The sequence below is a fragment of the Callospermophilus lateralis genome, chromosome 2 (assembly GCF_048772815.1).
Source record: "Callospermophilus lateralis isolate mCalLat2 chromosome 2, mCalLat2.hap1, whole genome shotgun sequence".
Lineage (NCBI taxonomy): Eukaryota > Metazoa > Chordata > Mammalia > Rodentia > Sciuridae > Callospermophilus > Callospermophilus lateralis.
The window spans coordinates 125,283,739-125,299,734 of NC_135306.1; the positions used below are offsets into that span (position 1 = coordinate 125,283,739).

The 15,996-nt window shown below is 32.0% G+C and overlaps 1 protein-coding gene across 1 annotated transcript in view; it reads left to right on the forward strand.

Moving 5' to 3' along the window:
* Window positions 1-11,287, forward strand: part of Pgr (progesterone receptor) — a 74,154-nt gene extending 62,867 nt beyond the window's left edge. Inside the window, exons 5-8 of the mRNA XM_076843847.2 lie at window positions 872-1,016; window positions 2,912-3,042; window positions 6,704-6,861; window positions 9,552-11,287. Of these exons, the coding sequence (XP_076699962.1) occupies window positions 872-1,016; window positions 2,912-3,042; window positions 6,704-6,861; window positions 9,552-9,707 (590 nt within the window). The 3' untranslated portion in view covers window positions 9,708-11,287. The remainder of the gene's footprint in view (window positions 1-871; window positions 1,017-2,911; window positions 3,043-6,703; window positions 6,862-9,551) is intronic.
* Window positions 11,288-15,996: the final 4,709 nt, after the last annotated feature.

Here is a 15,996-nt window from a genome sequence, read left to right on the forward strand (position 1 = left end):
CTCTCATGCTAAGTGAAATAAGCCAATCCCAAAAAACAAAAGGCCAAATGTTTTTTTTTTTTTTTTTCTGACAGGTGGATGCTAAATCACAATAGGTGGAAGTGGGTAGGGAAAATAGAAGTACTCTGGATTAGACAAAGTGGAATTAATGAAGGGAGGTTGAAAGGAAATAGGAAAGTTAGTTAAATGAATCAAACATTACTTTCCTATGTGCATCTATGAATATATGACCAATGTAATTTCACAATATGTACAACCAGAAGAATGGGAAATAATACTCCTTATATGCATAATGTGTCAAAATACATTCTACTGTCATGTATAACTAATAAGAACAAATTTTAAAAGTATAAAATAAAAAAAAATTTGACCCCAAACTTCTGGAATCTATGATATATAAGCATTGCTAGAAATTTAGATATACCACAATTGAGGGCACTGGTTTTATAAACTAAAACCAATTTATGTTTAAATTCCCCACAATTGAGATTACTCAACAAACTGAATATCACTCAGTCATCAGCTCTTGGTCTTTCAGGAAGCTTTGCCTGGCCTGCCTTCTGATTGACTGGTATGCTCCCTCTTAGCTTTCTCATCACCGCTCCCCTATTCTTGTCTCTCCTGTTGAGTGGGGAGCTCCTGTTAAGGGGGAAGATTCATCTTCATCTTTATAACCCCAGCATTTTAACAAGGTGCCTGGCACACATACGGGTCTCAATAAATGGGTATTGCAAGAATGAGAGATGGGTGATTGATGAGTTCCTGATTTTAGGAAAAATTATATTAAGATTGAAACCCTAATTATATCTGTTTTTAAACTTCTGTGTATTTTCTACATACGTGATCATTTCATTTTAAAATTGTTTTGTAGGTTTTAGAAACTTACACATTGATGATCAGATAACTCTGATTCAGTACTCTTGGATGAGCTTAATGGTGTTTGGACTAGGATGGAGATCCTACAAACATGTCAGTGGGCAGATGTTATATTTTGCACCTGATCTAATACTAAATGAGTAAGTAGTAAATATTGTTGTCTTGTTATCATCACAAGTGTGTTTGCAGCATAATTTTCAAAATTATATTTCAATAAATGACTATACATTTGGTATCTTAAATAATGGAATTTCCTTAAGTATTTTTCAGAATTATTTCAGAATACAACTTGATAATACAGTCTTAATAAAATCATATCATTTGTATCAGTAATTTGATATTTTTTCCTTTTTGTTTCAATATTTATTATTGTCTCAAATAAAAAATTTTAAATTCTTCAAAATTATGCCAAGAAACAGGCTTTAAAAACAACATCAAGTATTTACTTTATAAAGTTAAAATTTCATCCCTTAGTATAATGAAGATAATGAAATAAATTAGAAATATTTTTTAAAGTATTGACTTAACTTCAAAAAGTAGAAACATCTTTTTTCTTACAGGAAAACTGGGCTTGTAATTTATTTTAAAAACTGAAAAGATAAATATTTAATTTGCCTTATTATACATAATCAATTAATTTTCTACATATGACCAGATTAAAAATCTTTTCATCGCAATACTTATGATGTTCTAATGGTGAATGATGACTTACAAGTATTTAAATTAGTAACTTATACCTTGTGTAAGTTTTCATAGTTTATGGTAATTTTCATATTTCATTCTGTTTTATCTTACAAGTCCTTGATTATAAGAAATTAGCATCCTTAATTTTATAGTTCAAGAAACCGAGGCTTAGATTAAGGGTCATGTTTTGCTCATATGCAGAAGTTAGAGAGGAAAAAGAAAAACAAAGTTGGAAGTAGATCTCCTAAAAATGAAGGGGAGATCAATAGAGAAAAGGGATCAAGATGTGAGAGATACAGAGGGAGGAAGGAAATGCTGGGGAGTGATATTGACCAAATTATATTAATAGATTTACGCCTGTACAAACAGATAACAGCAAATCTCATCAATATGTACAACTATAATGAACACACACACACACACACACACACACACACACACACACATGTGCACCCTGCTAAAGAATCAGGATTAAGGGCTGGGGATGTGGCTCAAGCGGTAGTGCGCTCGCCTGGAATGCGTGCGGCCCGGGTTCGATCCTCAGCACCACATACAAACAAAGATGTTGTGTCCGCTGATAACTAAAAAATAAATATTAAAATTCTTTCTCTCTCCTTCTCTCACTCTCTCTTTTTTTTAAAAAAAAAAAAGAATCAGGATTAAATCTTAACTCTTTTGAGTCAAAACCTAGTATCTTTTTCACTGTTCCTGTTAGCATAATTTGATTGATGTGAACATTATAAAATAGCACAGTGTTAAAAAATAAATGTCCTCAACCTTCAGAATTGGTGTTTGAGATTATGAATTATTATATGCTTGCTAACATTCTCTTTTATCCTCTATGTCACCATACATTTCCCCTAGAAAAGGTCACAGAGAGGTAACTTTCTGCAAACTAAGGCAATTCTCATGTGAATTACACATAAAATTATGTGTGTACACACACACATACACACACACAGAGATATGCTTTCATAGAAAAAAATCAACAGTAAATAAAGCATTTCTGAGCATTCTTCGCCTGCACGTTCTCAAATTCTACAATTTTGGTTTAGGTATTTAAAATTTTATTATAAAAGAAACAATATTAATTTTGGTCTATGTGCATCTGATAGGATTTTCTAATTTTAAAATATCATAACACCAAATATTTAGTATTGTACTGTAAAAAAGCTTAAAGATGTTGAAAACTCCAAATATTTATTGCTTATTAAAAAATATTAGTCATAATCAATAGTATGAGAAATAATTGTCAAAATCATATTCCCTGATATATTACATGAACTGGCAGAAACACTGTTTTTTTTTTTCACCTATTGCTTTTTCTTTTATGTGTTATGTGTGGTGCAAGGCAGCGGATGAAGGAGTTGTCCTTCTATTCTTTATGCCTTACCATGTGGCAGATCCCACAGGAATTTGTCAAGCTTCAAATTAGCCATGAAGAATTCCTCTGTATGAAAGTATTGCTACTTCTTAATACAAGTGAGTACAAGTAACTTAATAAATGATATTTAGTTTCTTAACTTTAAATTCATTAGGAAGGTCTCAAACAATATCATATAATATATATGAGGTATAAATCTTAGATTGTAACTGTAAAGGAACAATATCCAATATATTGTCATAGACATTAATAAAATTACTTCATCTTTTGTCATATCTTACCTACCATTATAATATAAAATGAGCTAACCAATTTGTTTATTTTAGGTAAAATATGATTCGATTTTTTTTTATGTTCACCTAATTTAATATTGTACTCTGATTAACATTACATAAACACAACCTATGCTTCCTTTTATAACCAGCCACAAAAGTATTTACTATATAAAATACACAAAAAATCTATTTTGTATGTAACTATTCTCCTTATATCAAGATAGACTAACCATTGCAACAAATAGATATGAAATTCAGCAGATTAGTACATTCACACTGTATTTTGTCATTCACACACACACAGTCCAGTGGGGTAAGCAGAAAAACCCACGCTCCTTCCATCAAGTGGCTCCACCTTTCTGTGGCTTGGAGTGCACCATTGCTTCTGACTAGAAATGAGAACTGAGTGAGCAAATTTGGAGGCATGATTTGAAAGTGTCATGCACCATTTCCACCTGCATTCCATGGTCCACGTGCCTGCAGCAAAAGCTGGGACATGCTGCCTGGCTGGATGCCCTGGAGCCAGAAGGAATGACATGAAACCGAGTATTGGTCACCAAACAAAGGGCAAATATCAACTTCATTTTTTCTCATACACAAAGAATACATTGGCCTCTACCTCAGTAGATTCCCAAGGGGGTGTGGGTAGGAAAAATTTAAAAAAAAATAATGGTAAAAGAGCTGTTTACACTTTTCTGTGCCCTTTCAATGCACAGGGATGTTCAACTCTCAAATGTACAAATCTATGCTTCCTTATTGGAAGTGATTGGAAGAGAACCACAGGGAGCTAAGGCCTTGGGTTGAGCTGCACCAAGTGTCTTTCTCAGCAGCATTTTTGCAGTGACTGCCTTCTAGGGGCACAAATATCAGTTGGCTGGGAGAATAAATTGGCAAAATTATTGAAAATTCATCTTTGAATCTAGGAGCATAAATAGATAAGAATTATAAACATATGAGGGAAAACAAACTAGAAGAAATATAAATTATTTTCAAATATCAGATAGGAAATGACTTTGTAAAATTAAATCCCGTGGTAAAAGTGTCAATGAAAAAGTTTCAATGATATCATGTTTTAAAAGTTTAACCTCCTATTTGCCTCTAAAAATTAAAATACAGATCTCCAGGAACAGATGACTGATTAAAATACATATATTTACTATTGCTCCCCACAAAACTACACTTAATCTTAGTAAGTGGATTTACCAAGAAAATATCAAGAATAATGGTTTATATTCATTTTCAAGAGTGAGGGAGATACAGGATTGTTTGGAAACCTTAAAGAGAGGTGTCCAAGTTTGAAAAAAATGGTAACATGAAGAAACTTGAAAGAAGAGTTTATAGATGAACACATACTATTTACATATACATGTCATACAGGAGTTTTCATCTGATCAAAAACTGCATATTGCTGTCACCTGTCCAGAGACCTGTTTATATTCAGAATCTGAGCATTTGGAAACTCAAAGTTGAATAATTAACTTCTTGGTTACCCTTTGGCTTGTATATGTGATGTTCTTTTCAGAGAAGAATGGACTTCAAGGTCCGATTGGGATGCAAAAGATAAATAGTAGTTTTTAAAAAGTATTTTCCTTCTTGCTGAGCACACACATTTACCTTTAAACCAAGATAATTTCTTTATAAAAATATTATTAAGAGTCAAGATCATGGATGTATAGTAACATAAATTAAGAGATTTTCTTATTTTTCTTTCAGTAATGGATATAGCCACAGGAAAAGCAGATGGCACACTTAAAGTTGAACATTTGTTTGTAGGAAAAGTATAGCTAAAGGAAAAAAAATGAAGCAAGGAGGAAATTGGTACTGGTTGTAAACAAAAATAACCAACATGGTTTTGGTACCATTATGAAAACACAAATAACTGGGACAGAAGCAGACCTCAAATGGATCAGCAAGCTTTCTTGTATTCCATAGCAGAGTCAATCAGTCAGGCACAGGAGGGCTCATTTTCTGGGTACAAAAATGGCACACCAGTTACAGAAGGAGTCTGAGTTTTATAGTTCACAATGAGGGTGAATTTATCATTGGAGACTGAGACAGGGCAGTCAGGTAAAAAGTTGTAAAAAGTCTGAAACTCATCGTCATTGGGCAAAGTTCAGAACTCAGTGTTCACTGCTTATCTTCTTCCTCTGGGACCGGTGTTACTCAGAGCTTCCCTATTTATTGGATTTTCCTCCTTCCAGGACTCATGGGCAATGGCGAAAGGGTAAAAGTCCAGGGCCCCGCATTTCAGTTTCAGTATCAGCCTCCTCCCTTCAGGACCCATAGTGGTTAGGAAGGGATGAATGTTTGCTTTTGATGCAGATGGCTGGAGACAACCCAGGAAGGGATGAAAGTTTGCTTTCCTTCCCTGAGGGCCCATTGTTACTGGGAAAAGATTCACTGAGAGAGGTTTAATGTTTGGCTAATGTCCCTACCTCCTCCGGAGATGAGATAAATTTTTCTCTGGGGCTGTCTTATAGGAATATTATTTTCCATAACCCTTCATTGGTGGTATAATTGCTAGAGAAATCAACCAGGGTGTCTTAGATCAGTGATAGCAGAAGGACCTAAAAGATTTATGAGAAAACAATGGTGGAATTGATAATGAAGTGAAAATACAAGAACTAGTAGTTATGCCTAAGATCTGCATACAGGAATTACAGATTTCAGAGATAAATATCCAAGTTATTAGTTGATATTGTAAGGAGAATAATTGGCATTTTCATTAAATCAAGACTAAAATGTGAATAACAGTTTTCACACTCAGTATTTAATATTGTTCCATAAATGTTGAAACAACGCAATGAATTGTGAGGCAGAAATGAGAGATACAACTATTGGAAATGAAACTGAAATATTTGGATGTTATATTTTTGAATACCAAGAAAATCAAGATTATCCACCAAAAATTGCTTGAATTAAAAATAGGCTACAACTAGGTGTCTGTATCTAAGAGTAATATTAAAATGTTAATAGCTTTCTCCCTGTATCAGCAGATAGGCATTAGAAAATTTAGTAAAGCAATGTTAAAATGACAAAAACAGAAAAAGACAACTTATCTGGGAATAATCTTAATGAAAAATATTTGAGATTTGCATGAAGAAGAAATTTCAAAGAAACCCAATCATTTGTTAAAAAAAAAAAAAGAATCAGAGTACATTTATAAACCAAATCAAACCATGTATTTGAGGTAGGATGATAGAATAAAGTCTGGTGCTTTTCTGAGTAAATGCTGACTAAGTTAAATTCATAATACAGGTCTGAAACAGGTAAGCTGAAATGTTCTTTAATATGCCTAGTTGGTCTTATATTCTTTCAGAATTAGAAGTTTCCATGTACTGATGTTATCCATACCACTGTCTTTTCCCTACTTGAGGTGGTTTTATTAGGATTACCTATAAAAGAAATCATCTAGCTCAGAAATGTATAAGTTGTTAGTGTTATCTTTTTAACATAACTGCCACTTGTAATTATCTTCCTACAGTTCCTTTGGAAGGACTAAGAAGCCAAAGCCAGTTTGAAGAGATGAGATCAAGCTACATTAGAGAGCTCATCAAAGCAATTGGTTTGAGGCAGAAAGGAGTTGTCTCTAGTTCACAGCGTTTCTATCAACTTACAAAACTTCTGGATAGCTTGCATGATGTAAGTGTTTTGCTCCCCAGGATATCAGTACTTGTTCTCTAGATTTCTCTAACTTTTAAAATGTTAAATCTAAATTTTACTTGATATGTTTTCATCAAATTTGTATTTGTGCTCCTGGTTTAAAGAGTTCTGATATAATACTGTTCTGAATTTATATTGGGCTTTTTTTTTTTTTTTCATTTTCAGTGTAGATCACTGAAATAGCCCTTTATTAGTATTTACATAACCTAAGAGTAATTTAATGGCTGGTAGGAATTAGGATACATTTCCCAGAATATGTTCTAAAATATTTTGCTTAAAACTAGCAAAGTTTTTTATATGGGCAATAAAAGCAAAAGTATGGATATAGAAAATATCTACCATTGATGTGGAATTCTATAAACTGGCTGTTGGGAAATCAGGCACTATATAGCAAGAGCTAAAATTTGCATGCTTTTCAAGGTTTTATTTTTCAGAATTTATCTTAAAGACATAATTAGGCAAGACTTTAAGTTTTTAAATCCTTTCTGGATTTTTTTTTTTCTCTGCTGTGATGAACAACCCAAAAATGTCCAACACCAGAACTGGATTATTAAAACAAAACACATGTGGTTAGTCAAGACATATTGAATAGAAGTTTTTATTGCTGCAATGCTCAGAAACCACATTAAAATGACAGTTAAGCAATAAAAAAGGCTATCTACTCACCAGGTCAACTTTTGAGTCCTTACTTCTGAATATGAATAGATTGCCAAGAGTGTGAGCTATTCAAGTGAAGCCTCTAAAATGCAAAGCAGACAACTAAATAAGCAGGAAAAAAGCAGCTTGAAGGAACAAACCTTAGTACAGACAACAAAAGAACACTTTTAAGCCCCTCAGAGAAATAAGAATGATATTTTGTCTAGGAAAGGAGAATATTAAAAAATGAACATTGAGCAAGAATAATGCTTTTGGATGATTAAATATAGAGAAGAAATTAAAAATTCAACAAGAGGGATAAAATATAAACTCTCAGAAAATAATTTAAAAATTAATTCAAGAAAAATTAGGAGAGAGAGCAAATTTAAGGAATTAATCTAGGGATTTCTACCCCCAATTAATAGGAATTTCCAGAAGACAGATAAGAGAAAAATCAAAAGAGGAAATTACATAATAATCAAAGTTACTGGAACTGAAGAATATGAGCTTTCTAACTATATGGGCATGCTGTATAGGCATTGCATACTTGAACAAGGGTACATTATTATAAAATGTGAATTCAGAATATCAGAAATGAGGAGACTATCCTAAATATACTAGTGATCAAAAGAAAAAGTCACAAACAAATTCTCCACATTAAGAATGACATTGGACTTCTCAAAAGCAACCCTGGAAGCCATAAGATGGAATGATGCATGAGCAATGCCTCCAGAATTTTGATGGAAAAGAAAAATTATTAAAGAATTAGATTTCAAGCCAATTCACCAAACGAGGTAATGATAATATAAAAGTAGTATTTCTACTCATGCAGTCTCAGAGTCTATGTCAAATATAACCTGTCTTGAGAACTACCACAGAATGTGTCACAGCAAAACAATAAGCCAAAGAAGTATAGGATCCAACCCAAGAGTGATGCCAAAGATGCCCTAGTAATTGTACAGAGCAGTCTAGATTGGAACAGCAAGACAAAGTGTTCTGGGATACCAGCTTCAGGAATCATTACTGGAAGAGCGCCAGTAGGCATAACCATAGCAAGGTGAAATTTTTCCATTGCTATCAAGAAAATTTGACTATGGCTTTGTACCAATATGAAGAAACAAAGCAAACAAGAATACTTGGGGATTAGCTCTTACAACTTAAAAACAAGTCATGTAAAGAAGGAAATGTAATCCAGAAGGGAAACGATACAAATCTTTGTAATATAATTGCTGGAAACTGATTTAGCCAAATATTGAAATGTATGCAGAGAATGGGGAGAAGAGAAAATATAGTTGAGGAGCAGAATATGTAGTATAAGATAACTAAATCCTCAATTTTCATAGCACGACCTCAATAATGTCAGAATGAAAAGAAAATGTTTATTTGAGATACAGATATAAATGTCAAAAGACACAGATTTTAAAAATACAGAAAGTTAGTTGTGTCTGGGGAACTGAAATAAGAAGTGTATCAGGGAACTGAGGAATTTTGTTGTTGCTGCTGCAGCTGCTGTTTTGTTATAAACCTTGAAGTTCTTTTTAACTTTCAAAATCACATACATGAATTACTTTAATAAAAATTAAAATTTGATTAAAATGTTGAGTTATTGATATAAAAACATCAACATATAATTATGTGAAAAAGCCAGATTGACAAATAGAATTTATGTCATAATTTCAGTTAAAAATATATGTGTAATATTGTCAATAGGCTTATGTGTATATATATATATATATATATATATATATATACACATAAAAAAGGGGAAAAAACTTGAAACTGTTTTTTAGCTGAAATGTGGAAACATGGATAAATTTCATTCTTTTAAATCTTTCCTTAGTATTAGAATATCGCATCATGAGTTTATGATACTTGCGCATTCTAGACAGTGATGGGAATTATTTTCAGTTTGGAAGGAAGAAAGTCTTGATAAGTATTTCTATTGTTAGAAATATAAGTTATGTTTGCATAGCATATAAATCTACTTATTTATTTATTTTTTTACATTTCCTACCCATTTGTTAAACTGACAGCTTGTCAAACAACTTCATCTATACTGCTTGAACACATTTATCCAGTCCCGGGCACTGAGTGTTGAATTTCCAGAAATGATGTCTGAAGTTATTGCTGCACAGTTACCCAAGATCTTGGCAGGGATGGTGAAACCTCTTCTCTTTCATAAAAAGTGAATGTCAGTTTTCTTTCAAAAAATTAAATCTGTGGTATGTCATTGTTTTGGTTAGGGTTATGAGGTCTTTAGTTTTTATATTCTTCTGAACGCCTTACATTTATAACATATCATATTGTGTAAATTTATGAAAAAAAATGTGAGATTCTAACTTTCCTTTGTTAAGCATCATTCAAATTTTAAAAGTGTCTTGTGTACCCATAGTTTCTTTTAGAGTTTTTAAGACTGAAAAATTGTTGAAGTAAATTATGTCTTATTCATATTATTTCATACCATTTAGGTGAGACTTTTTAACTTTTGCATCAAACAAATCTACTTTAGAAAAAAATTCACATGTAATAATAAAAATCTATTATATATACTACTTATGGATAACTCACTTTACCTTCCTAGTTATGTTTAGAGAAATGAATCGTTAAATGGCAGGCAAACTTTAAACAAAAAATTTATAATCTTAACTAGATTTTCAAAAATTTTTTAATGGAAAAAATATAGAAATGGAGTATAAAACCAAAAATGGATTGATGTTTCTCAAAGTAGGCAAAACAACTCACATGTTAAGATCATTGTCCAGGCCAAAAATACGGATCTCTAGTAAAGAAATTAATAAGTAGCCATATTGTAGTAACAGTATTGGGGCTTTTGTTAGCTTTTTATTAAATATTTTGGGGGAGGGAATTGTCCTCAAATAAAATATTGCAATTAGAAAATAGAGGTCAGAAGATTTTTGTGACCTAATTCCATTCCTTATCATTGGTGACATGCAGAAAGTCACTCGATCTTACTGATTTTCAATTTCCTGATCTTTAAAAGTAAAATGTAAGAATATCTTTCTTGCCAAATGCTTCTTTTGGCCAGAGTTTCTTATTAACATCTTCTCAAACCAAAGATAGAAGGAAGGGAAGGAGAAAAGGAGGAAAGAAGCTTAAAGGAAGAAAGGGATATATATATATATATATTATTTTTTTTCCCTTCCCTCCATTATTCAAACATTTGAGGATGGTGTTTTTCAGTGAAATATAACAGATGATTCTCAGGTTGAAAAATTTTGTGAGTGCCTCTGATCCAAATCTAAAGGATACTTCAGGAAATAGATGAATCTCAGGTTGAGAGCTTCTGACCCAATTCTATGAGAGCTGCTTCAGGAATTACTAGATAATGGCTTAAAACAGTACACCCAATTACAATAACTAGAAAGCACACAATTCACATTGTTACTTGAATTGAAAATATTCCTTTGGAAGACAAACGAGTAATTTTGTCTGTGGTGAATCACTGGAGATACTTTTTTTTTACAAAAGAAAAATATATAAAAGAAAATATATACATATATGTATATATACACACACACATATATATGTGTATATATACATATATATATATATTTGGTACTTGGTATATGTGCCAGCTGTTCATTAGACCTATCTGGCACATAGAATGTGTACATATACCAAGTTCCTACTGCTGGTGAAATGCAATCAAAATCAATTATTTCTTTTTATAAAGTAATTTATATCAATTTTAGGCATATATATATGTATGTGCAAAATTTTTAACAACAGATTTTTTTCCTAAGTTTCTTCAAAAGTGAAAATATTGCTATCTTACAAATAAAACCTATATTCTTGTGTAAATTAATAATTGCCAATGTGAATATTAAACTTTAAAAATATAGAAAAAATTTCTATATGTAAGTTTCTGATTTCTGAATGCATTTTAATTATCCCACTTCTTCAACTGATAAATACAGTTTACCAAGGGACAATAACATAAGAATATTCTTAATACTAACATGACCTTTAAAACAAAATTATTTCATTTGATTAAAATGATTTTGATTAAAAATTGGCATAATTATGTTACCATAGCTTTTTTTTTAACAATAAATTCTTCAAAGTAAAAAAAGAATTAGTTATAAATAGTTTTTACAAATAATGAATTCTTATGGGCATTTAAAATAGAGATTAAAATAATTTCTTGGCTTGGGTTCATTAGATCTATGTGGTAAATAAAATAGGTAATATACACATTAATAACTTTTGATTATAACTGTCAATGAGAGTTGAACCCAAGAATTCCAAATAGCCTCAACAAAATAGCCTATGCAAATTGGCCTCTTCCTTACAATATAAGGAATACTTGTCTTTTTCTGGAATTTATGTGTAATACATTATACTCTTGACTGATATTTGATTCTTCCTGGTCTTCATACACATACATATATCCTCTTTCCACTCTTCAAGCCAAATGTATCTTCCTAAAACAGATCTAATTATTCCATTTCCTCATTTAAAAATGTTCACTGACTTTCAATTACTTAGCACTCAGAGTTGCCCATTAAAAATTTCAAGTGAGCCTTTAAAACTATACCATTACCTTAAAAAAAAAAAAAAAAACTGGACTCCATCCTCAACAATTCTATTTTAATTAGTCAATCTGATACATTCATCTTGTGTTCCAGCCATGCCAGTCTGTTACCAACAGGGTTTTTTGTTTTTGTTTTTGTTTTGGGGAGTGGTTTTTTTGTTTGTTTTGTTTTGTTTTGCCCAGATTTCCCTCTTTGGGCAACAGTTCCATGATTTATTAACCTTTCAAAACTCAGTCAAATATCATTTCTATAAAGTTGTCTTGAGTCTTTCAGAGTGATTTAAATGCACTTAAGAGTTCACTACCATTTTGTGCACCTCAGAGTTACAGTAGTATGTTGTTCTATGGTGCTGACTCTTGTGCAAGTCTGGGAGGCACTTTGAGGTGGGGCAGTAGGGCTTGTTGACTTGAGAGTTAAGTGACATGCTTTGTCTTCCACGCCACCATGGATCTCTATTATTCTTTGCTTACATTGCTGAATGGCTTTGTACTCATGATGTCATCACTTTCTCACATCTGTCTCATGATGTTTCCATCCTCATTTCTTTTCATCATTTTAAAATTTGCTACCTTTTTCCTACTTTTTTCAGATCTTTTTCTTTACTGACTATAACATAGAAGAAGTGCATTCTGTATATCTTAAGAACAATACTTTTGTTTGCTCTTCTAATTTTAAAATTGAATGAATGGAATATTATTTTCTTCCCTAAGAAAAATTTCACAATTGCAATTGTTTTTTATATTTAATTAGCCCTAAATTATGTTGTATTGCAAGCTCAAAAATTAAAATTTTCCTTATTTAGGAATTCATTCAACAAATATTTATTGGGTACCTACTCCAAGCATAAGAAAATGTGTTAATAAGCTTTATGAGAATTTGGAGCTGAAGAAAGACTATAACTCAAAAACAAAGTTATAGTACAGTTGTAGGTATAAGTCAGTGTCTGATAAATAGTGGACAATCAAATTTGTTGTATTTTTCTTTCATGAGATTTGATGAGTGAAATTATATTTACATATATTTGCTGGGACAAATACAGACAAAGATGCCTCATTTAAAATAAATCCTGCAAGGCATGATAGCACATGTGTATAATCCCAGAGGCTGGAGGATTGCAAGATCAAAGTCAGCCTCAGCAACTTAGTAAGACCCTGTCTCAAAAGAAAAAAATAAAAAGAACTGGGGATGTGGCTCAGTAGTTAAGCTCCTTTGGGTTCAATAAATAAATAAATAAATAAATAAAATCTTAACCCCTCGATTTTGTAAAGTATGACTTGTATTAAATCAATATGTTCATTTACTGAAAAATCTGTCAGTATTTTCCTGCACAAACATCATCCAAATGGAAATATTTTTAATATAGGCCATATATTAGTTAAGGGAAGTCTACCAATTGTGTGACATAAGTAAATGTGTTTAGGTATGTCAACAATCAAAATGTCATTAGCCTTTTTACTAATGGACCCAAGGGACCCGGTTGATGTGTGATAATTTTATTATCCAATTCTTGTTACTTTGGATTAAAAAAAATCTGATAGTACAAATCCTTTTTCAATGGTACAGATTTAATTTCTAAGATAATTTTTAAATTTCCTGGTTTCATTCAACTATGAAGAAGTAGAATGTGTTGGCCACAAGGTTGGGTTTTATTGTGATAGTTTGTTTTGCAGCCTCATAAGAATGTTTGATATTTTGATGTTGATCCCAGTCCACAATGTAGTTGTCTAAACATTAGGATTTAAGGCTAAGTTTTGAAAGGAAAAGAAAAAAAAACATTCCAAAGAGAACATGACATTACCAAATGGAAGATATCTAGTCTCTAAATCTTTTACTATACAAAGCCCTACTACTAATGTCATCATTACTATGTAGTTATCATAACCTTTATCTTAATTTTTCAGGTCATGTTCTTTTGGGTAGCTCTAAAGTAAAATTAAATCCTAAGACATATATCAGGAAATACTTCATGGCTGATGAAATAGATTGTTGAGTTAATTAAAATATTTCCCTTTATGAAAGTCTGAAAAGTCATTTGAATCTGAAGCAATTATATACTTCCAATATCAATTGTGATGTGACAATTTTTTAATGTTTAAAGATATAGCACTTTTTGATTAGTCAATACTAGGCTTTTTTTTATATTTAATATGAAAATAATTTATTGTTAGATGGATGACATGCTAATATAATAGATAATGTGTTTTCTGCACAAATCATAACTTTTCAATAGCCGTGTCCTGCTGATCTATGACTTTTTAAATTATCCATAGCTACAGTGATGTATTTAATGATGGGACCTGGGGCTGTGTCCCACTTCTCCAATCCTTCTGAGCTGGATGAGTGGAGCCTGTCATGTAATCTCTCTTATTAAATCTCTTCCAACTATTTTGCAATTAATAAAAATGGAAACAAACAAAAAAAGTAAACAAGTGTTCAGAAACCAACAGTAAGTGCCCTAATTATATTTTCATAAAGCCATGATTCTGGCTATAATTTTTTTCAAACTAATCAGTTGTATTTTCTAATGAGACCAGAAATCTAGAAAATCCATTGCTTCATTTCTATCACTATGTACTATGATAGATTTGATTGATTCAATTTGAAATTAGGGCAGGAAGTATTCAATTGATTTCTTTCCCTGAAAAGATATACTATTTATTTTTAATTTGGGTTCCATTTTGACATTTTCAAATCACTTGTAACATTCACTCAACTAATAGACCCAGGGAACAGTTGATGTGTGATCCTTTATTATCCAATTCACATTAAGTGATTTTATTTTTCAAATATTAAGAACTTAACTAGAACATAGGCCCCTCAAAAATTTGTGCTATGTACGACATGCTTGAGTTATTTTTACTATGGCAATAATTCCACTAAAGGGAACAATGGGGTCTTGAAGCTGTGAGAAAGTCATCAATTCCAAAATTAACATTTCCATCTTGAAGAAGAAACATTATAATAAAAGAGATCTTCATATGACTTTTGATTGATATCTTGTATCCTTTGCCAGGACAGCTATTACATTTTTAGATTTTGCTGTGAATACCCAAACAATTTCTCTGATCTATACTTAACATTTAAGCATAAGTTTTCAGGCTAGAGTATGAATCCTTTTAAATATTTTTAAAATTCCAGAGCCTGTGTCAAAAAAGACCTCAACACTTGAAAAGTACTTTTTTCCCCCTCAGATTTAAAGATATCTTCTCTTGGTATCCAATAACTCACCAACCATGTCCCCAATTATGAAGTGAAAGAGCCAAGAGAATGACTCTTTTTCCCAAGATGTGCCTTTTAAGTAGCCATTGGATGTGAAACATTTCCATATCTCTAGTTTTAAAGGAAGTACATAGCCAGATATTCTAGCTCAAGTTTGCCAAGTCCTAAATGGCTTACCCTCACTAGACTAAGCCATGAAATTATTTTAATTAAGAATATCATCTGGGCACTATGATTTCACTGTTTTCCTTACTCAAGGTTGGACAAAAAGGACAATCTTTCTCTCTACCTAGCTTCTGCCATCTATTTAATGTAGCATTATTCCATGCTTCCAGGTCCGTAAACTCCCAACTGAACAAGCAGTATGGCAACCGACTGCTCACCCATATTGTGGAAGACAGTCCAACCTGGACTGATCTGCATGCTATCATATGAATCCAAGCTGCACTGGGCCTAAATAATTGCATTTAGGTTGGATCATATCCTTATTCAATCTCAGGAAACAGGTTCTACCAACCACTAGTTACCTGGGCTAATAGAACATATACTACCAGAGTTAGGCCTAAAGCAATGTGGCCTTAAAAGTTGAAAATAAAAAGCCAAGAGTAGCTTCTTTTAATAATCTATCCTATCACTGGAGAAGATTTAAGATTTGGCAGAAGGGCATGGTGACAAGTTAAACAGCAGCAGTTTATAGCAGCAA